At 36.4% G+C, this 24461-nt stretch overlaps 1 protein-coding gene across 1 annotated transcript in view; it reads left to right on the forward strand.

Annotated features, from left to right (window-relative positions):
• Positions 1-2160: 2160 nt before the first annotated feature.
• The window catches only part of NIPBL (NIPBL cohesin loading factor), a gene marked incomplete at its 5' end in the record, with an annotated part of 119014 nt that continues 96713 nt past the window's right edge, over positions 2161-24461 (forward strand). The window contains 5 exon segments of the mRNA XM_070056647.1: positions 2161-2260; positions 3228-3379; positions 8751-8911; positions 9846-9942; positions 17141-17767. Coding sequence (XP_069912748.1) covers positions 2161-2260; positions 3228-3379; positions 8751-8911; positions 9846-9942; positions 17141-17767 — 1137 coding nt within the window.

The following is a 24461-nucleotide window of genomic DNA, read 5'->3' on the forward strand; positions in this document are numbered from 1 at the left end:
ACAGATTTGAGGAGAGAATAGTTTAGACCAATCAGGAAGGTGTGACATAGTTAACTGATTGATTATACAAGAATATTGCCAAATTCATTCTGGCTTGCTATATTGGCAGCGCCTCCATGAAGCTTTCTGTTTTGTTTTCTGCTTTTTAGTTTAGTTTAGTTTTTAAAATAGTATTGATGTTGATCTTTGGTAGGTTTGGGTGTGTTTTTAATGCAATTACATAGTTACTATCTATTCCTCAAAATACAGCCAAAGGAATGCTTCTGCCCAACTTACCTTTCAGCAAATTGAGGGTAGGGTTGTGCCTTCACCAGCACTCATAAGCTAGGCACAGATAGGAATGATGAAAGAAAACTAGAGTTTTGAATGCTTTCTTGAAACACGTTGAAACTGAAAGAAAATAATGGAGATAATTGGGAAAAATACTAGTGTAATGGAAGTATTATGTCTGACAGCATGCAGGTAAATATGAATATGCTTCAAAATGTTCGTGGGAAATGGAACTGAAAGTTGTACATTGTCTTGGAATTTTTTGAAAACCCCCACCTTACATAATATTAAAGGAAATCTGCCAAGGCTACAAATATGATGTTTGTGTAATCTTTACTTTCGAGTATTTAATTTGGATAGTAAAACATTCTATTAGAAACTTTTGAGCTACTCATCTGTCAGTTATATATTTTGTGTTTATATTATATATTCTTATTTTTAGTCCAAAATATTGTTTGATTTCTACATATCCTATTTTTTAAGAACATAAAGTAGTATTTAATATTAACAGATTAATTGCCTGTTATGATTTTTTTAAAAGCATTTTCCTGGTGATATACAGCTTAAAATTTTTAAGTATGATTTTTTTATTGGTAAATGTAAATGTGAGTTTCACACATGGAAAAAATATTATATAGATCACTTTTTTCATAATTCTTTGAAACTTTGAGTTCATGGGAAGGACTATTTGAACTTTATGTACTCCTTTTATTTAGAAAGCCATTGCTTTACAACTAGGAATGTCACTTGTCCCAGTGATTACTGTTAAATTGATAGGACAGGGAGAGGGAAGGAAGTTTTCATCAAGTATTGTCCCCTTACTCCCCGCCATGCCCTGAAGAAAAAAAAATCCAGCAACAATAATTATGATAATTATTAAACTATGGAACAAAATTACTTATATTAAATTTGAGTTGGAAAAGAAAGCTCATAAGTTGAATTTCAGATTATATAAGAAAATACGCTACCAGTGATAGACTTTGAGGTGATTTTGAACCCCAATTCCATTCAGCCACTGCTTTAGAGCTATAAGTCCTTCTGTAATATTCCTAACCAGTGAACATGTAACTTCTCTTTGAATATTTCTGGAGAAAGGCATTTTTTCTATCAATAGCAGGAAATGAAATTTAGGGATATAATTTAAGAATAGTTCTAGAAATAAGACAATTGAAGGCTAGTTAATCATGGATTTCATCTGTGATTTTAAAATATCTAAGTAACTGAATTTTTCTACACTGCCTGTATAACAAAATGCCATTTTCTAACAAATGGGGAACAATGTCTACCTTGAAAAAATCTGAAAATCTGAAAGTTATCCTCACATTTTCATTCGTATGTGGCAAGGAGTGATTGCAGAAGGAATAAATGCATTCTGTTGTGTTGCAAAGGCTTTCAGATGGAAATTTCAGGAACTCAAACTTTAGGCCATAAATGAAGTATTTTCTAGGGCCTCTGAAGCACAGTGAAACAGCCAGCTTTGTGAACTTGTTTCCACACATGGAAAATACGTGTGATAAAGTATTCCATACATTAAAATAAATTCCTATAGACCTATTATAGTTGGAAGTGTGTGGTGTTGGAAACGGATTTGATAAAGTCACTTCTAAAAATTCTTTTCAGTTCTGAGACTGGATGATAGAACATTGAATAAACAAGTAAAATTTAAAAATAATAATATTTATTTCTGGTTCTAGATTAGTTATATACAAAAGTGATGTTTTAGTGAATATTGATCGTGCTTTAAATTTATACTTTATAGGATCTGTATGTTGCTCTTCAAATTGAAAGCATTGGTCAAAAAAAGAACTTTTGAATATTAGTGAAAGAATGATTGACTTAAATATATACTGTTAGAAAAAAATAACATTTAATGTTTTTTTGTGCATATAGGAATGATGATGTCTCAGTACAAACTTTCTCAGAATTCCATGCACAGTAGTCCTGCATCTTCCAATTATCAACAAACCACTATCTCACATAGCCCCTCCAGGTAAAAAAAAAAAAAAAAAAGAGTATGTATCTCATTTATTAAATGTCTTCTGTGGTGAATATACTTGTGATTATAAAGTGTATACATTTAAATAATGGTGAATTATATGTAGTTAAAGAGTTGACATGCTTGGTCTTAAATAGCAATCTACATGAACATTTGTCTTAATGTTTTATATGGAAATACTCCACTATACTAATGGAAGTAGATGCCATCTTAAATAATTTAATTACTATTGTGTTTAAAATATATAAGAAAATTTATAGCGTAAACTTGCTGTTGTTGTTAAAGATTTATTTTTTATTTATTTGAAAGGCAGAGTTACAGAGAGAGGGGGAGAGACAGAACTCTTCCATCCACTGGTTCACTCTCCAAATGTCCATAACAGACAGGGCTGGACCAGACTAAACCAGGAACCTGGAGCTTCTTCCGTGTCTCCCACATGTGTGGAGTGACCCAAGCACTTTGGGCCATCTTCTGCTGCCTTCCCAGGCACATTAGCAGGGAGCTGGATCAGAAGTGGGTCAGCCAGGTCCCAAACCAGCATCCATATGGGATGTCAGCATTGCAGGTGGCAGCTTAACCTGCTATGCCACAATGCTGGCTCCTTATAGAACTTATTTTAGGGGGCATGGGTGTACATACCATAAACAGCTTGATATTTTTATATATGTAAGTTAAATTAGTTTCCTCAGCTTTTACATTAGTATAGCTCTTAGATTATGAGTTATGAATGATTTTTATGTTGACTGTTCTAGATTAGTTATATACAAAAGTGATGTTTTAGTGAATGTTGATTGTGCTTTAAATTTATACTTTTATGTGTACTTGGATTTCACTAAATCCAAAATTTTTGTGTTTACATATTTTTATGATATATGGAGTTCAAGGATTATATGACAGTGAAATTTCAAAAAACAGCATATTTATTTCATTTCCTAATCTTTATTTGGGTTTTGGGTTTCAGCCGGTTTGTGCCACCACAGACAAGCTCTGGGAACAGATTTATGCCACAACAAAATAGCCCAGTGCCTAGTCCATATGCCCCACAAAGCCCTGCAGGATACATGCCATATTCCCATCCTTCAAGTTATACAACACATCCACAGATGCAGCAAGGTAAGAACGTTGTTTGTTACTTGACTAGGAATACGTGGTTACCTATAATTCCATCCAAACTAGTTTTTTTTCTTTTTATACTCTTTAAAACACAAACTAAAGTGTTATACTATATAATTGTCAAAAAATCTTTTTTAAAATATACAAGCTACATAATGAAAAATGAAAAACATACAGATTAAATTGTTAAAATAGATCATTTATTGTATGAGAATTCATGATTTAGAAAGTGAAAGGCTCCTTGGGTTAGGTTAATATATAATTGATTATTTAGTTAGGAAATTGAGAATTAGTTTTTTATCTGACTTTCTTATAGAAACACTAAACCAAAGAATTGTAAAGTATACACTATGAAAAGATCTTGGTATAATTAATAAGATTAGATGCAGAAATTTCTGGGGTTAGATTATTAGTTCTCAGTCTATTTTTCTCACTATCATAATGTTGATACCATTTTTAAAAGTTATATTATGTTGAGGTATATTTTTTTCTTTTTTTTTTTTTTAAAGATTTTTTTTTTTATTTATTTGAAAGAGAGAGAGAGAGAAAGAAGTCTTCCATCCAATGGTTCACTCCCCAATTGGCCTCAATGACTGGAGCTGTGCCAATCCAAAGTCAGGAGCCAGGAGCTTCCTCCAGGTCTCCCATGTGGGTGCAGGGAACCAAGCACTTGGGCCATCCTCCACTGCTTTCCCAGGCCATAGCAGAGAGCTGGATCAGTGGAGCAGCCAGTACTGGAACCGGCGCCCATATGGGATGCCAACACCGCAGGCGATGACTTTACCCTCTATGCTACAGCGCCAGCCCCCTGTGTAGATTCTTAATATTAATATACACAAGGTGTGAGGAACATTTTAGATGTAATGAATCAGGAAAAATGTCAAAAGGACACATTTGTTTCTTATGTAAATATCCATGTACACATGAGTATTTGTAGAAGAGAACATACATTTTTACTCTATAAATACTGTAATGATGATTTTTTTATCAAAATAAACTTAGCTTGTCCAAAAGAATATTTAAAATCATAAAATCAAGAGAAATGTGGTTTAAGGACCTTTCAGTAATGAATAATTTCTTGGAAATGCTCAGTTACTTGAGGACAAATAGATAGGTCAGTAGGAGAGAAAACAATATAGAAATAAGGCAGTTTAGAGTATGAGGAAGATAACATTTAAAACTTTTTCAGGATCATAAAAAGTTTTAACCATGCACAGGGAGAGCCCCTTACCAGTAAGTATCATGATATTTTCCTTTAAATACATCTGCTAAGGTGATTTCTACTATATAAATACCCCTGTAAAAAAATTACAGACCGCTCTTAGTTTCATTTAATATCCAGTCTATGTTTAATTTTCACCAGTTGTCATAAGTATGTCTTGGTTGTTTTTCTTTTCAATGTATTATCTAGTTTTTCATGCATAGCACTTGTTTTTTGCCTCTTTTGTTATTTTTGTTTTTTAAAGATTTATTTATTTGAAAGAGTGGCAGAGAGAGAGAGAGAAAGAGGTCTTCCATCTGATGCTTCACTCCCCAGTTGGCCGCAACGGCCAGAGCCACACCGGTCCGAAGCCAGGAGCCAGGAGCCGGGAGCTTCTTCCGGGTCTCCCACGTGGTGCAGGGGCCCGAGCACTTGGGCCATCTTCTACTGCTTTCCCAGGCCATAGCAGAGCGCTGGATCGGAAGAGGAGCAGCCGGGACTAGAACCGGCTTCCATATGGGATGCTGGCTCTTCAGGCCAGGGCGTTAACTTGCTGCACCACTGCGCAGGCCCTTGTTGTTTTTTTTATTTTTTATTTTTTTTTTATTTATTTGAAAGAGTTACAGAGGAGTGGAGAGAGAGGGAGAGGGAGAGGGAGAGGGAGAGGGAGAGGGAGAGAGGTCTTCCGTCTGCTGGCTTACTTCCCAAACAGCTGCAACAGCCTCAGCCAATCTGAAGCCAGGAGCTTCTTCCCGGTCTCCCACGTGGGTGTAGGGCCCCAAGGAGTTGGGCCATCCTTCATTGCTTTCCCAGGCACATTAGCAGCAAGTTGGATCTAAAGTGGAAGAGCTAGGATGCCAGTGCTGCAGGCCAGGGCTTTAACCACTGTACCACAGCGTCGGCCCCCTCTTTTGGTTATTTTAATCTAAAACATTCCTATGCCTTTTCCCCTGCATGACACTAATTTTTTTTGAAGAGTATCTGTTGCTTTTGTTGAGAATATCACATATTCTATACTTCACTGTTTTTTTTTTAGTTTGGTTTAATTTGTTCATGTAAATCATATATTTTCTTTGAACTCGAAGTTAGCTTTAAAGCTTCTGTTAGTTTTCATTATTGTCTTTTTGGCAAAAGCATTGCATATATAATACTGTGCACTTTATATTGCCTAACATAAGAAGGCCAGGTGGGCCCATTATTAATAATATTAAGATGATGACCATCTGATGATCTCACTATTGTGAAAGTACAGTTTATCTTTTAATGAAAGGATTTAGCATCCAGTGATTCTCATTTCATCAGTTTTTACTTCGGTCATTGGAAAATGATGATGATTAGAATTCTGTCATTCCAAAGATGACATCCTTAAATCCGTGTATGAAAATGGATTATTTAATAAATTATGTTGATAATTTTTTAGGCCTTTTTGAAATTTTAGTTTGTTTCTTGCATCACTTAGAGCAAAAATTAATAGAAGAAAAATATGGGCAAAGTTTGCTAATCTTAGAGGTGAGAAGATGTTACTTCTAGGAAGATTAAAAACCTAGAGTCAAGAATTCAGAAAAATAGATTATAAATTTCTATGTAAGAGAAGGGAACTTGAATATGTAAAAAATATGTAAACAAATAAATATGGAACTAACAATTATATAAATATGAAGTATTTTTAATATACTGTGGTCCTATATATATAGACTGATAACAAAAAGACAAAGAAGTAAAAAGGCAATTTACTGAAAAAGAGCAGCAATTGGATACAGAAAGGTTTAATAGATGCATGAAATTATGGTCAGTTTGGCTCACTAAGAGATACAATTAAATTGAATGAAATTTTGTGTTAAATTTTTAGACATTTTGTAGTCTCCATAGGAGTATTAATTGGTATTACTGTTTTGGAGAGGAGTTTGACATTGTCTGTCTTAATTTAAAATTCATATACTTCACTCAAGTTAAAATCTGCCTTTCTTAGAAGTAGGGAAGAGATAAAACATACCAGTTTTATTTTGTTTTTGTTCAAACAGCAGAGAGAGAGATATCTTCCATCTGGTGGTTTACTCCCCAAATGCCTGCCAACAGTTAAGGCTGAGCCAGGCAGAAGCCAGGATCCTAGAACCCAATCCAGGTCTTGTACCAGGTATCAGGGACCTCACTACTTGAGTCATCACCTACTATCTCCCAGGGTGCACATTAGCAAGAACCTGGAATCAGAAGTGAAACCAGGACTTGAACCCAGGCACTCTGACATGGGATGCAGTGTGTCCCAAGTGGTATCTTAACTGCTGCTCCCAATACCCTACCCTATCATACAGTTTTAACAAGTTCTACCAAACATTTGATGAAGATATATTCTAATCTTAAACAATTCCAGAATAATGAAAAACATCAGCACTCTCTCAACTCATTTTACAAAATTGTGCAATAATCTGGAAACCAGTATCAGGTGAGATAAGGAAAAACATGAAAAATTGTAGACCCAGCCATCATATATAAACATGGGAACAAAATTTCTAAATAAGTGTTAGGGACCAAAATAGTAGTTTTAGCAATCTATATGATAAAATTGGATGTATATCAGAAATTCATAGACTGATTAATGGACAATTCATATAATTCAGATGGAAGAGGTAAAGGTCCTGTGAGCTTCCTTATAGGAACAAAAGTACTTTTTAAAACTTTTAACAAAATGAGAATAGATTGGTACAGCCTTACCCTAAGAAAGGCTTTATCTAGTGAGGAATAGAAACATGCCGTTCAGATCATGACATGAATGCCTGTAATTGCTGCTTTTATTCAGCATGCAGTGGGCATTCTAGGCAATAAGGAAGATAAGCATTTTCAATATATATATAATTAAAACTTTTGAAAGAAGTAAACTTAAGAAAATACAGACTTACAGCATCTTTGTGATGGTCATAGATTTGTCCCCAAATCTATAAATTCAATACTGTATTTTAAAAAATCCCAAGCAGAGCTTGTTGAAATTTAAACTGTTTCTAAAAATTCATATGGAGGTATAATAGTCTAAGAATAGACCAGACAATTTTGATAAGGGTGAGGTACAGAAAGATAATCTAACAGAAATCAGTATTTATTGTGGTATTGTTACAGATATGGAAGAAAGTAACACATAATGAAGAGCCTAAGTACATAGCCATGAACAAATGGAAACTTGAAACATATAGCATTATATTGTAATAGAATAAAGAATGATTTCTTTAATTGATAGTGCTCAGTTATCCATATGAAAAATAGTAAACTTGGGTCCTAGTCTATTACACTTAAAAATAAATTTTACATAGCAAAAAGTAAAACTGTAAGACTTTTAAAAGGAAATCTAGAAAACTTTTTATGACTTTGTTAAGGGAAGAATGTGAATAGTCAGTATACATGAAAAAATGCTTGGCTTCACTAGTAATCAAGGAAATGCAAATTAAAATGACTATCAAAGACATTTTCCACCCTCAGAATGACAAAATTATAGGCAAAGAAGTAGAGCCATGAGAATGCTCATGTACTGCTGAGGAATACAAATGAACATAAGTAATTTGGAAAGTTATTTAGTATTTTTAATAAAACTTTAAAAAGAGCATATCCAGCACTTTTACTCCTAGGAATTGGTGCCTAGAGCTCACAAAAATTTGTAAAAAGTATATACATCGCAGCATTATTTATGACAGCAATATTTTAAACAATCTAAATGTCCAACATCAGAATGGGGAATATATTACTGAGTAGATATATATTATTTAAAATAAATTTAAAACTAGTATGAGTACAAAGTAGATAAAATTATAAAGTTAAAATGTACAAAACATTGCTATGTATTATTTGGGAATTGCTCATTTATAGCAAAGGTACAAAAGTATGCAAAGGTAAAGTATACTCTGTAATCAAAAATAGTTGCCTCTAGGGAGTAAGTAGAAGAGGGCAGAAGAGAGGAATATACAGATATAGGGAGAGCATAAACTATATCCTTAATTTTTTTATTTTCAAAAATAAATCTTCATGACGACTGGCACAGTGTTAAGTTTGATCAAAATGAGTTGGCAGTATATGAGTATTATGTTATTCTCTGTAATTTCTATATGCTTAATATATTTCTTATGAATGACTATTCTGTAAAAACTTTAACCGTTTATAAACTTTTTTTTAAATTCTTATTAATTTCAGCATCGGTATCAAGTCCCATTGTTGCAGGTGGTTTGAGAAACATACATGATAATAAAGTTTCTGGTCCGTTGTCTGGCAATTCAGCTAATCATCATGCTGATAATCCTAGACATGGCTCAAGTGACGACTACCTACACATGGTGCACAGGCTAAGTAGTGAAGTATGTAATGTATTGTTATCAATAAGGTAATAAAGTAATTGTCCCTTAACCAAGTATTTTCATTCTACAATTTAAAGGATATTTACTATATGTCAAATATTATACTAAATACTGAGAATTTAAATCTATGAACAGCATGGTTCCTGTAACGATAGACTTAGTCTAAAGCAAGACTGATAAACTGTGGCCATTGACATGATCCACAAACTAAGAATGATTTTAACATTTTCAAGGAGTTCTTTAACAAAAAAAAACAACTAAAAATCAAAGATTTTTATATGATAGATCCTGTTTATGGCCCATAAAACATAAAATTTTTCCTATCTATCCTTTTACAGAAAGTTTGCCAACCCATGGTCTAGAGATCTGTTTTTAATGAAATGTAATTTCAGTTTTAAGTTAATACTGTCACACCAAAATATTCTTTTAAATAATGTGCTTTTTTTTTTATTAGTACTTGGCTCTTTTTGCCTCTAAAACTTGTACAATGCTTTTTCCCTGAAATTTAATGTGCCTTAATGTTATTAAAATATTCCATATACTGGACATTCCCTTGCTTTGGATTTGGTTGTATTTTTATGTAAACTGCATGTATATAAAAATAAGAAAGATGACAATGGATTCTGCCCTCAAAATACTTATAAACCTCATAGGGTGTTCACAGCTCCTTTGATAGAAAATAGCAAAAGAAAATGGAGCGTACTAGTAATACAATTTTCTTATTCATTGCCATGCTTAGGCTGTTGGTTCTTTTGGATACAGTTTCAGTTCTTCTAAGATATACCAAGAAGAAGACAGGAAAGTGCAGAAGAATTATGCTTTTGAATTTCAACACTTTACCTGTCAGTAATTTATGTCTTTTATTGGTTCTCTTTAAGATTTCTATAAAGCCTCTCTTATCATTCAAGATACAAATTTTATACTCTATTCTCAGGATGGAGATTCTTCAACAATAAGGAATGCGACATCTTTTCCCTTGAGATCTCCACAGCCCGTGTGCTCCCCTGCTGGAAGCGATGGAACTCCTAAAGGTATTACTGTAACAAAATTTCTTTTAGGGTGTTTCACACTTCAATTCAGAAGCTCAAACTTCTTATAGCAGATACCAAAAAGTTACTCTCTATTGTTGTACATTGTAGAAAAAAATAAATGTATACTTAACACATCTAGAACAGAGGTTTAAATCTTCTGTTTATTTATTCATCTTCCCTTCCTTTAAATCCCATTAAACTGTTGATAGTGTTCTTAGGTATATCCACTATTGCTGTCATTGATAAATCTAAAGCCAGTGGTCTTTTCAAACCACAACCTTCTTAATCTCTGTTAAACAGTTGAAAATTTTGATTGGTCTTCCTTACCACTTTAAAAAAAATTTATTGCCTGTTTTACTTTTTTCCTTGGCTACTTTACTTGATTTTGATGACAGCATTGATATCTTTTGTGAACAGGACTAATCTTTGTTTATTTGAAAAGCAGAGCAACAGAGAGAAAAGTCCATCTTCATGTGCTGGTTCACTCCCCAAATAGCCAGGTCTGGGCCAGGCCGAAGCCAGGGCCTAGGAATTCCGTCCTAGTCTCTGACATGGGTAGTAGGAGCCCAACTACTTGGGCCATTTTCCACTGACTTCCCAGGTATACTAGAACGGAGCTGAGGGACCAGCACTGTGGCTTAGCGGGTAAAGCTGCCACCTGCAGTGTCGGCATCCCATATGGGTGCTGGTTTGAGACCCAGCTGCTCCAGTTCCCATCCAGCTCTCTGCAGTGGCCTGGGAAAGCAGTGGAAATTGGCCCAAGTCCTTGGGCCCCTGCACCCACATGGGAGACCTGGAAGAAGCTTCTAGCTCCTGGCTTCAGATCAGCACAGCTTTGGCTGTTGCGACCATCTAGGGAGTAAACCAGTGGATGGAAGACCTCTCCCTCTCCCTCTCCCTCTCCCTCTCCCTCTCCCCTCTCCCCTCCCCCCTCCCCCTCCCCTCTCTCCCTCCCCCTCTCCCTCCCACCTCCCCCTCTCCCTCCCCCTCTCCCTCCCCCCTCCCCCCTCTCCCTCTCCCTCCCCCTCCCCTCTCCCCCCTCCCCCCCTCTTTCTCTGCCTCTTTGTAACTCTGCTTTTCAAATAAATAAATCTTTTTTAAAAAATGGATCTGAATGAGAAGTACAGCAGCCAGAACTCAAACCAGCACTGTGATATTGGATGGTAGTGTTGCAACCAGCAGTTTAACCCACCTCATCATAAATGCCAACTAGCCTCTCCTGCATCTATCTTTGACTCAGTCTTGTCTCTCGTTGTAGTTTTTCATTTCCAGAGTTTCTTCATTCCTAGCTAATATTTCAAATTCATTTTCTTTTGTTTTAAAGCTTTGTTTTATTATTAGAAAGGCAGATAGAGATCTTCCATCTGCTGGTTCACTCCCTAAATGACCGCAGGGACCAGGGATGGGTCAGGCCTAAGCCAGGAACCTGAACTCCATCAGGGTCTCGCACATGGGTGACGGGGGCCCATGTACTTAGCCCATCCTCCACTGCTTTCCCAGGCACATCATCAAAGAGCTGGATCAGAACTGGAGTAGCCGGGACTCTAACCTGTCCTCATATGGGATGCCAGCATCACAGGCAGCAGCTTAACCTGCTGCACCAAAATACCAACCCATCAAATTCATTTTCAAAATTGTTCTCACTGTTTTTTCTGCCATTTCTGTCTCTCAATGCTTTTGTATCTCTGAATCAACTTGAATTAAAATTTTGAAATTGTTATAAAGTGGTCTCTTAACTCTGTGATAATTTATCAAGTCCAGGAAATTCTGTTATTTTTCTAAATCTCTCACATCTGCTTTATCTCTACTTATAAAAACCCTGTTTGGGGCCGGCACTGTGGAATAGTGGGCTAAACCTCTGCCTGCAGCACTAGAATCCCATATGGGCTCTGTTCGTATCCCGGCTGCATTTCTTTGAATCCAGCTCTCTGCTATGGCCTGAGAAAGCACTGGAAGATGGCCCAGGTACTTGGACCCCTGCACCCACATGGGAGACCTGAAAGAAGACCCTGGCTCCTGACTTCAGGTCGTCTTAGCTCCAGACATTGCAACCATCTGGGGAGTGAACCAGTGAATGGAAGACTTCTCGCTCTCTCTGCTCTACCTCTCTCAGTAACTCTACTTCTCAAATAAATAAAACCTTAAAAAAAAAAAATCCTATCTGTTCTTTCAGTTCTAAATTAAATGAGTGAACTTCCATGGATCCTCCCCTAATCTAATTTTTTCTAAGAACTTACCCTATTTTGTATTATGTGCATTGAGTGTTATTTATTAAATTCCAAAGAAATTTGCATGGTCTTCTCTCTATAACTGATTCACAATATTGTGAAATTAAGTCCTATTTGCGTTGTTTTTTAAAATATTTGAAATTAGAGCCTGAATTTTGGAAGAGAATACTTTATTCTGCTTTTTAAAAATTGCTTATAATTAGTTACAACATATCTGATAGATTTTTTGATCCATGATAATTTCTGATTCTATTCAACTAAAGCATGGACTGGTTTTGCCTCATCTGGTAAAGATATGTTTTCATAAACTGTACTCTAACTATTTGACCAAGGACATTCTTCCTGAGATGGAAGTTGAACTTTTTTTTTTTTTTTTTTTTTTTTTTTGACAGGCAGAGTGGACAGTGAGAGAGAGAGAGACAGAGAGAAAGGTCTTCCTTTTGCCGTTGGTTCACCCTCCAATGGCCGCCGCGGCCGGCGCGCTGCGGCTGGCGCACCACGCTGATCCAATGGCAGGAGCCAGGAGCCAGGTGCTTTTCCTGGTCTCCCATGGGGTGCAGGGCCCAAGCACCTGGGCCATCCTCCACTGCACTCCCTGGCCACAGCAGAGGGCTGGCCTGGAAGAGGAGCAACCGGGACAGAATCCGGCGCCCCGACCGGGACTAGAACCCGGTGTGCCGGCGCCGCTAGGCGGAGGATTAGCCTAGTGAGCCGCGGCGCCGGCCGGAAGTTGAACTTTTTTATGAACCGTTTTAATTCTATGATTTTTGTGAATGTTCAGGGATAAAAACTTGGCTTATTAGAGAGAATAGCTTCTGGGATAACTCTGGTTTTGTAGATTAGCCATCAAAGTTGGATGCTTATCCCACATGTATTATTTAAACTGCTAGGGAGGAATAATAAGAGGTGATTGATCAGGGCTGGTGCTGTGGCGTAGCAAGTGAAGCCAGCGCCTGCAATGTCAGCATCCCATATGGGTGCCAGTTCAAGTCCCAGCTTCTCTACTTCCGATCTAGCTCTCTGCTATGGCCTGGGAAAGCAGTGGAGGATGGCCCAAGTCCTTGGGCCCCTGCACTCACATAGGAGACCTGGAAGAAGCTTCTAGCTCCTGGCTTCAGATCAGCACAGCTTTGGCTGTTGCAGCCATATAGGGAGTAAACCAGCGGATGGAAGATTTCTCTCTCTCTGTCTCTGCCTCTCTCTAATTCTCTTTCAAATAAACAAATCTTTAAGAAAAAAAAAAAGTTGATGGAGAACCAGTCTATTTCTCTTCTGACTCTAAAGATCAGATAGGTAAGTAGGTAGGTAGGTAGGTAGGTATGTGGATGAGCAGTTAGTCTTATTTAGAAACAGAAAATTTTAGAGTAGTCAATCAAATGAATAAGTTATACAGCAGAAGCCTTAACTTCTTTGTGGTTGCTTTCAAACTAGCCTTGATGAGTGCATGCCCTGACAGTCATTGATTTTTAGGTGAATTATAGGAAGTTGAAGTGGTTTTTTTTTTTTTAAGATTTATTTATTTGAAAGAGTTACACAGAAAGAGAGAGAGGTCTTCCATCCACTGGTTCACTCCCCAATTGGCCTCAATGGGCGGAGCTGCGCTGATCTGAAGCCAGGAGGCAGGAGCTTCTTCCAGGTCTCCCAGGCGGGTATAGGGGCCTAAGGACCTGGGCCATCTTGTACTGCTTTCCCAGGCCACAGCAGAGAGCTGAATCAGAAGTAGAGCAGCCGGGACTGGAACCGGCACCCATATGGGATGCCGGCACTGCAGGCAGTGGCTTTACCCGCTACACCACAGCGCCAGCCCCCAGAAATTGATGCTTGCTCTAAATTAAATATATCTTTTATCTCTGCCTATCAAATAAATAAATGAATAAATATAATTTTTAAAAAGCAGGTAGAAATTTATCCCAACAGTTAAGATGCCCACATCTCATTGGAATGCCTGGGTTTGATGCATGACTCTGGCTCTTGACTTCTGCCTTTTTGCTCTTACAGACATTGGGAGACAGTGAGGGTGGCACAAGTAATTGGATTCCTGCAACCCATGTGGGAAACTTGGATTGTATTCCTGTCTCCCAGCTTCAACCTGCCATGGTAGAGATGGCAGATGGGAGCTTTAAATGTAGACAAGAGGGTAGGGCTTGTGGCACAGTAGATTAGCCACCACTTGGGATGCCTACATCCGTTTTCATAATGCCTGATTGAAGTCTAACCACTCTGCTTTCAATCCAGCTTCCTGTTAACATGCCTAAAGAGGCAGCAGTTGATGCTCAAGTTCTTGAGTCCCTGCCCACTCGACAGAACCAGATGGAGTCCTGGCTCCTGACGTTAACGTGGCCAACCTCAGCTGTTGCAGGCATTTGGGGGAGTAAACCAGTGGATGCAAGGTCTCACTAACATTCTGCCTTTCAAAAAAAAAAAAAAAACTTTAAGATGTACGCACACATAAGAGTATCTCAAAAAGTTCATGGAAAAATAGGATTGAAGTATAAATTTATTTTGATACAAAACATTTTTGACATCCATGCACGATTATTTTATCAAGCATATCTTTCAAAAACTTTTTGAAGATTTCCTCATATAATTTGAAATATGAACTTTATTTACTTTATTTAACTTTTTTGAAAAGTAGAGTTACAGAGAGAAATTTCCCATCTACTGGTTCATTCCCCAAAGTGCCATAACAGCTGGGGTTGGGCCAGTCAAAAACCAGGATCCAGGAACTTGAGCTGCTTCTCTGATATGAGTCGCAGGGGCCAAGTGCTTGGTCCATCCTCCACTGCTTTTCCAGGCGCATTGGCGAGCTAGATTGGAAGTGAAGCAGTTGGGACTTGAACTAGCACTGATATGGGATGCCAGCATTGCAGGCACCAGCTTAACCTGCTGTCTGCAACACTGGCCCCAAAACATAAACTTTAAATAGGAGGACATAGTGGTGTACAGGTTATTTACAGAAATTTACACAAATTTACATTTACACAAATCTGGTTTAAGTTTTTCAAGTTTGCTAGCTACATACTTTGGGCAGATTTCTTCACCTCTGTAAGCTTCATATACCTTTTCTGCAAAGTGGTGATAGATGAAAATCCTCAAGAATGTTGTTGGAAGTGAATTAATTAATTAAGTGAATTTACGTAAAAACCTTATAGAGCTCTGACACAAAACAGGCCAAAAATGTCATTTTGATGTCTGATTTAGCTCACTCACGTTCTCGTGATTGATCTAATTTGAAGTTAACATTTATAGTAAATGAGTCTCATGGCATCTAGTATCACACCTTTTGCTCATTAGATAGGCTCTCTTAAGACTGATATTTCGGCCGGCGCTGCGGCTCAATAGGCTAATCCTCCACCTAGCAGCGCTGGCACACCTGGTTCTAGTCCCAGTCGGGGCGCCGGATTCTGTCCCGGTTGCCCCTCTTCCAGGCCAGCTCTCTGCTCTGGCCCGGGAAGGCAGTGGAGGATGGCCCAAGTGCTTGGGCCCTGCACCCGCATGGGAGACCAGGAGAAGCACCTGACTCCTGCCTTCGGATCAGCGCGGTGCGCCGGCCAAAGCGCACCAGCCGTGGCGGCCATTGGAGGTTGAACCAACGGCAAAAAGGAAGACCTTTCTGTCTCTCTCTCTCACTATCCACTCTGCCTGTCAAAAAAAAAAAAAAAAAAAAAAAAACAACTGATATTTCACATACAGCATTTAAAATATATTAACATTGCTTGTCAGATTTATATATCATGGAAAAATTTTATGTATAAATGCACTGCACATCATAATCTTAATTTAAAGCAGGTCTAGATGTAAGTTCTTTCTTTAAAGCACTTTTATCTTGAGTAATTTTTTAGAGATTTATTTATTTATTTTAAATGCAAAGTAACAGAGAGAGGGAGAGAAAGAAAGAGATCTTCCATTCTCTGATTCACTCCCCAAATGGCCGCAACAGCCAGGACAGGGGCAGTCCAAAGCCAGGAAACAGGAACTCCATTCTGGTCTCTCTCATGAGTGGCAGTTCCCAATCTTCTGCTGCCTTCCCAGGTGTGTTAGCAGGAAACTCGATTCAGAGCACAGCAGCTGAGACTTGAATCAGAATCTAATATGAGATGCTAGTATTGTAAATGAAAGTTTAATCCACTGCACCACAGTAACTAATTTCTTAGGGATTTCACATTATTCAGATACAGTTTACTTTTATTTCTGAAGCATATCATGCCTTTTTTTCATCCCTTAATAGGTTGATAACTAGGAGAATTTTTCTATTGGATTGTTCAATTTTTTTACTTTACTGTATAACATAGCAATTTAACATAGTTAATTTAATGGGATCTGGGCTCAAAAATAATTTTTGAGCCTTGGAATTTTCTGGAGTTGGATATGTTTCTAAGAGAAGGAGAATTAGCAAGCTGAAGGCAGTTATGTGCCTGATGTTAAGTGGTAGGAGAAATAAAAGACTCACATAAAGGTGTAAATCTTTATCGTGACATTTGAAGTGAAGGACTCCCAACTCATTTTCTACTGCTTCTTATCATGTAAGTAATATGTCACTGCAGACACTGGAAGTAATTTCTTGTGCAGTTTGACAAAGGTTTGCCTATTGTTACTTTTAGATAGGATATTATCAGTTTTCCTAGATATTTAGTAGCTTGAGTTATATCATCTTTAGAAACAATGAACTCATTAGCCCTTTTAAAGCTGACCATTTACATTTCACATACGCAATGTTAAAAATAATACTGGTCTGAGAGAATACTCCTATTCTAACCTAGATCTTCCACCAGCAAGCTAAACAACTGTGCAGGACAAGTCTTTAGGCTTTCTTTTCATCTTCTATTTAATAAGTATCTTCTATTAGATAACTTAGTATTAATTCTAGCATTACCATATTGTCACTTATTTTTTTTTTTTAAGAATCTATCATGCTAAAAGAATAGGTAAAACCAGCAGAAGTGTTCACTGCTGTCGAATTCTTTTTCTAGGATCAAGACCACCTTTAATTCTACAATCTCAGCCTCTACCCTGTTCATCACCTCGAGATGTTCCACCAGACATCTTGCTAGATTCTCCAGAAAGAAAACAAAAGAAGCAGAAGAAAATGAAATTAGGCAAGGATGAAAAAGACCAGAGTGAGAAAGCTGCAATGTATGATATAATTAGTTCTCCATCCAAGGATTCTACTAAACTTACATTAAGACTGTCTCGTGTAAGGTCTTCAGACATGGACCAGCAAGAAGATATGCTTTCTGGTATGGAAAATAGCAATGTTTCAGAAAATGATATTCCTTTTAATGTGCAGTACCCAGGACAGACTTCAAAAACACCCATTACTCCACAGGATGTAAATCGCCCGCTAAATGCTGCTCAATGTTTGTCGCAGCAAGAACAAACAGCATTCCTTCCAGCAAATCAAGTGCCTGTTTTACAACAGAACACTTCAGTTGCTACAAAACAACCCCAGACTTCTGTGGTACAGAATCAGCAACAGGTATCACAACAGGGACCTATATATGATGAAGTGGAATTGGATGCATTGGCTGAAATTGAGCGAATAGAGAGAGAATCGGCTATTGAAAGAGAGCGCTTTTCAAAAGAAGTTCAAGATAAAGGTAAAATAATCTCTAATGTCATCATCTGGGCAAATATATAATTATAGTGGTAAAATATTTTTTTAGTTGCTCTTTTTTTCTCATGTTTGTAATGTTTTTGTCTTCTCAAATGCAATGGTTCTTCAAAAAGTTCAAAGCAGAATTTAAAGGCAAGCTTGGGGGCCGACACTGAAGCATAACAGGTACAATGGCAGCCTGCATTGCTGGTTGGTGTCTCAGCTGTTCCACTTCTAATCTAGCACCCTGCTAATGGCATGAGAAAAGTAGTATAATATGGCCTGAATGTTTGGGCCCCTGCCACCCATGTGGAAAACCCAGATGAAGCTTTTGGTTCCTGGCTTTGGCCTGGTCCAGCCCTGCCTGTCACCATCTAGAGAGTAAACCAGTACTTGGAAGATCTCTCCAACTCTCCCTCTCTCTCTGTAACTCTTACAAATAAATAAATAAATCTTTAGAAAAAAGTGTTTGTTTTAAAATTTGAGAGTATTTCTTAATTATAAACATTTACCATTGAACTTTTTGAAGACTCATATATTTGAATTACTAGTACGCTTCACTTTATCTGAGATTTGGTATTTCTCTACAGCAGGTCTCATCTGTTATGTATAAAGTGATTTTACTTATTTGTGCTTTTCTGCTAAAGTGAACATAGCATTGCATGCATTTTAAAATGAATTATATGCAAAATAAAGTTAATATAGTTTTGCATCTTAAACTTGTTTTCTGGCAAGGGTTAACTGTTACAGAATTATTTTAAAGCAGGTACCTTTAAGAAAAGTATATATACATCCTTATGTTGGTTTATAATCCTGTATTAGCACAGTGTGTGTGTTTTTTCCACTTTGTTTTTGATTTTAGGTTTGGTTTTGTTTAATAAATTACAGGAAGAAGGGAAAAAAGTAAATTACCAAAGGAGTTTTAAGTTTATACTAAATAGCAAAACTTAGATCCCTTTTACCTGATTAGGATATTAAGCTAGAATTTTTTAAGACATACCTAATCGATGAATTTATGTGCCTCTTTGGGCTTTATAATCAAATAAAAATAATTCCTAGTAAATTCTTGATTATTTGACATACACTATGTATATAATCCCTTGAATATGAGAAACTGATGAATCGTGATTGAAATTAGCGTTTTATGAATTTGATGTCTTTACAGGTGTATATGTACATTTGATCATCCAAGCAAAAAACACACTTTGTGATTTAATTTTATGATTAAAACATCCTAGATTGATTTATAATTCTTATACTTTATTTCTTGGTAATTATTGAACAGAACTTAATAATGTTGAGTAGAGCTCATTTCTGTGTATCATTTATTATATGACAGGATCATTATAGTAGATAATTGTGATCCTATGTTAAGAAACATGCTGAAGATTTGTATTATGTCCCTTATTATGATGGCTCTTTTTAGCATTTATCGAAAATAATGTTTATAAAAATGAGAGTCATAAATAGGTACAAATAAAGAAATTGCTGAGAGTCTTCATTTTACTTGCTAGACAATTAGGATTTTTATTAGCTAATAGGTCTTTGATATTGTGTCTGTTCCTTTTGTCTTTGGTTTGTACTTGCAGTGTGGAAGTTCCAAAGTACAGAATACTTCAAAATGTTTGTGGAAAATGGAATTAAAAATAAATTAATTTAGTTCAAATAAAAAGTTTGAAATTCATGCAATATGGTGGGTCTTCAGAAGTTTGTATACAATACAAATTATCAAAAAATGCATGGATTTCATTTTTCTTTTGCTCCAAAATGAATCTATTTTTAATTCAGTTTTCCACGGACTTTTTAAAGTAACCTATATATGTCTTTCTCTAATGCTTATAGAGGTATGTCCTTGTCAAGTGAAGAGAGCAATCTTATTTAGCTTTTTTTAGTATTAATCCATCCAAAATTCCTGAATCCTATGAAAATTTGCAAGAAATACATGAAATTGTGATTGCCTAACCCAGATATACTGTATTATGGAAAATTTGTCTCCTTTAGAAGTATGATTTTAAAATGATTTTTAGTTGTTCATACAAACAATAGAGGAAATGCTGAATTTTTTTAACTTTCTTGAATTTCTATTGTATGATATTTGTTGAAATCAAAATTTTTACTTTGGAAAAAAGAGAAAGGGCAGGAGTTTGTGTTGTGGTGTGGCTTTGGGTAAAGCCACTGCCTGCAATGCCCACATCCCACATGGGCGTCAGTTGCTGTCTTGGTTGCTCCGCTTCTGATCCAGCTCACTGCTCCCAGATCCCTGCCTGGGAAAAGCAGCAGAAGATGGTCCAAGTGTATGGGCCCCTACCACCCACGTGGGAGACTTGTATGAAGCTCCTGGCTCCTGGCTTTGGCCTGGCCCAGCCCTGACCATTGCAGCCATCTGGAGAGTGAACCAGCGGATGGAAGATCTCTCCTTTCAAATAAATAAATAAATAAATCTTTTTTTTTTAAAAAAGAAAAAAAGAATAGTAAATAGATCTAAATGCATTACCAAACTTATTTTGTACTACTAACTTCTATAGGTAAATAAAGCAAAATTAACATACTATACACCGTGTTTACAGAAGTTTATAATGCATATTTTACTTTCAATCATCTAAACAGTTCACTCTGTAATCTATGATAATGTGGCTATAACAGAGATAAATGAAAAGTTGAGCAAAATTGACTTACAGTTTTGGTGGATATAGTTATCTGGTGCTATAATGATAAAAGTAGATTTTGCTGATGTCATATTACCGTTGTCATTTTAAACTTGTTTTCTCAAAGACATATGCCTGTTATTTCATGGATGTATTTGAAAACTTGGAATTAAGTGCCACCTAACACCTTTAAAATGCCATTTTGCATTTAGTTTCTGTGTTGTGTGATGGGATAGTATTTTTTATTTAAGAAGTTACCTAAGATTTTGGAAAGATTAGGAGTTGCAGGTGAGGTCATAGGTAAAAGTAAAATTTGTCTGAAGTGGTAGTTTTGGAGTCAGCCCTTCACAGATGAAATTCTTCCTTGAAATTAATTCATGATGAATTCACAGTTATCAGTTTTTACTTCTTAGGGCTAAATTGTAAAAGTGATATTTAATGTAGTTAGAACTTTTTTAAACAACTATTGTGTTATGGGTTATAAGAAACAAAGACTACTTGTCTGACCTATAGGGTTTTACTGTTTACTCTCCTTTAGATTTCAATTTTGTCAATTATTCATTTGCTGTTAGAGAACTATTCTTTAAATAACCAGAAATCAAAAAGCTCTATCATATAAATAAGATAATACAACTCAAGAAACATAGCTGTTAATTGTGGAATTCAAGAAAAGGAGTAAAGTAGTCCTAAGGAATGTTTTGCCTAAGCTGTGGTAGTTCCTGCTGTGTTCCCTGTTCCACTCATAGGTAGCACTTTCCTGATTGCTGGATATTTATGTCCCTTTATCCTGTTATCCCTTTGGACAGTTTTGTATATACACTGATATGGTGAATCTGTAACCCAATATTTTATGGTATCCCAAAAGGACCTTTTCATGATCATTTTGCTCATACTTTTAACATCTGTCATTATATCAATTAATGTTAAAAGACTATTCATGTTTGCTTCTGGGATGACCTGTCATAGACATTAATATCTCCTTCTTTGCTGAAAATTCCTGCTTTCTTTTGTCAAAGAAGGGCTTCCTTTGTCCATCTTTGCCTATTTCATCTTTTCCCAAGGTCCACTTTCCATGTTAGTAAGTATAATGAATGACCCAGCTTCACCAATAGTTTTTATAATGTTTAATATTCTTGCACTGGAGCCTTCATAGAACATCTCTGTTCAGAAAATCTGAAATCGAAAGCTTTTTGAGAGCTGAAGTAAGACTCAAATTTTCAGGTTTCAGAGCTTTTTGTGTTAGGGGTGCTCAGCCAGGAAGGTCTGTGCAAATATTCCAAAATCTCAAAAACTCTGATATCTGAAACATTTCAGTCCCAATTGTTTTGATAACTAATACTCAATCTGTGTTATCCACTGTAATTTGGAATAAGAGATTGGGGTTTGGGGCAGGAATGGAGCAATTATTCATTTACTCTGTGCCGTGGTTTAATAGCTGTTTTCATTTTGCATAATTGGCTATCATGTGTATAACTGTTTTGCTTTCTACTGTAGGTGCTTTCAGTCATTACTTGTAGTAGCTATAAGTAAGCGATAGTGATTTTGTTTTTTGTAAGCATAACAGAGTTCAGAATTTCTGTAAGGGCATATCTTATTTTCAGAATATCAATATCTAGATGACAAGAATTGTTGGTTTTGAAATTATGATGTCCTTTTGCATCTGTTTTCTTCACGAATACATACATTCTAATAGTTAATCTTATGGTTCCCAATGCTAAAGAGGGCTTAAACGTAATCAGTGTCCCAAATACTATAATTATTCTTCTTAGAAATGGCATGCCATGATTAGATGAAGATTAGATGTAATGAACACTTGGTAACAAAAGTGAATGGACAGAAATGACCTATACAGGTTCAAGCCCCCTTCAGAGTAAATTTGTGGTGGAACTGAACCTGATCAGGTGAATAAGAATGTGCATGCTCTTAATGTATCCAAGAATTCCAACACAAATTATGAAAATTTTCCAGGTTTTACAGAAGAGATGAAGTACTCTCCAGGAGCTGAAAATACTGAAACTTTGTGTTTAGTAATTTTTAATTAAGTGAAAAAATTATCTTTTTCATTTTAATATGTTACTTATGTAAAAATGCTTTCATATACTTTTTACAAATAATAATGGGATCCATTGTTCAAGAATAAATTAAACATCATGATTTCTCTGAAATTGTGAATTTTCCTTTTTAATGACAAAAGGTAAATTAGGAAGAGGTTAATTATCTATAAACTTAAGTATTTTGTAACCCTTTAAATATCAGCCTTCTAAAGTATGTTAATGTTTTCCTGAAAAGCAGATGAACCATGAGTTTCTTAAGAGAAATCTTCAAGTGCCTGAAATTTATTCATTGAAAGGTTTTACTATATGAATTTTTAGATTCTTGTCATGAACTTCTAAGAAATAATAATAAAAAATCTATCTAGGAAATAGTAATTATTTAGTGTGCCCTCTGGAAAAATATAAAGTTTATTTTATGTGGCATAATCAAAAAGCGAATCCTGTGAGCAGACATTTAGTGTAGGAATTAAGGTACCTACCTCCCACATCAGAGTGCCTGGATTCTATTCCCAGCTCTGACTGCTGATTCCAACTTCCCACCAGTGCAGACCCTGGGAGATGGTGATGATGGTCCAAGTAATTGGAATCTTGCCACCCCCTTGGGAGACCTGGATTGTATTCCTGCCCACTGTGGACGTTTGGGGAGTGATCCAGAGGATAGGAACTCTCTCTTTCTGTGTTCATCTTATTCTCTCTCTCCCGCTCTGTCCGTCTCTCCCCCCCCTTCCCCTCTTCTTCTCTCCCACCACCTCCCTCTCTCCCTCTCCCTCTCTTGCTCTTTGCCTCTCAAATAAGTAATAAAAGATAAATACAAAATGTATTTTTAAAAAAAGGATTCTGTAAGCATAAATTTAGTATTCTCCTTGCTTTATTCTTAGATTTTGATGCGGAAAACATTCTATCAATTCTTACTGTGTTTTATTAGAGAAAACAATCTAATGATAGCAGACTTTATTATTATTATTTTAAAGATTTTGTTTTTATTTATTTGAGAGGTAGAGTTACAGACAGTGAGAAAAAGAGACAGAGAGAAAAGTCTTCCTTCCATTGGTTCACTCCCCAGATGGCCACAACGGCCCGGAGCTATGCTGATCCGAAGCCAGGAGTCAGGAGCTTCTTCCCTGTCTCCCAAATGGGTGCAGGAGCCCAAGCACTTGGGCTATCCTCTACTGCTTTCCCAGGCCATAGCTGAGGGCTGGATTGGAAAAGGAGTATCCCGGACTAGAACTGGTGCCCAAATGGGATGTTGGCACCGCAGGCAGAGGATTAACCTACTGCGCCATGGCTCTGGCCATTATTATTATTATTATTATTATTATTATTATGGCATTTTGCAAATTGAGCATCACATGTAATGATAGATTTGACTTCTGGTTAACAGAGCAGAATAACTTTGATTTATCAAAAAACTTAATCTGTTTACACAGTAAATTTTAATTGCATTTCATTATGTTTTTAACTGGAATGAACTGCTACTTCACTTTGATAACAAATTGATAGAACATTGTTGTATAAAAGAAGCATTACCATTTAAAACATTTTTTTATCAGAATTGGGTTCCTTAACAATAAGGGATTGTTCTTTTAAAAAGTTGTCAGTTTTACTTTTCACTTTGTGGTACTATTTTCCTTAAATGGTAAATCACAATAATATAAGAGAATGTAGAAGTTCTCTGTTAAAAATGACTAGAAATTACTTTTAAAGCATAGTGAAGTCAACAAGTAAGTAAAAGCAGACAAAACCTGAAGGTGTGCTCTAAAGTAACTATCCCCATGAATTAGAAATTGAATTTACAGAAAACAACCCAGAAACATCTGAGTTAGAAGTGGAATAATGTATAGAAATATATAGCTGTTAAAAATATCTTAACATTTTATTGCAGTGGCAGGTGTGTGTGTGTGTGTGTGTGTGTGTGTGGGTATTGGTGTATATGCATGCATGCTGATGCTTTAGGGTAACTAACTATTTCTTTCTGAGGCTGGTATATAGATCCCTAAAA

Source organism: Oryctolagus cuniculus, chromosome 14 (genome assembly GCF_964237555.1).
Source record: "Oryctolagus cuniculus chromosome 14, mOryCun1.1, whole genome shotgun sequence".
Lineage (NCBI taxonomy): Eukaryota > Metazoa > Chordata > Mammalia > Lagomorpha > Leporidae > Oryctolagus > Oryctolagus cuniculus.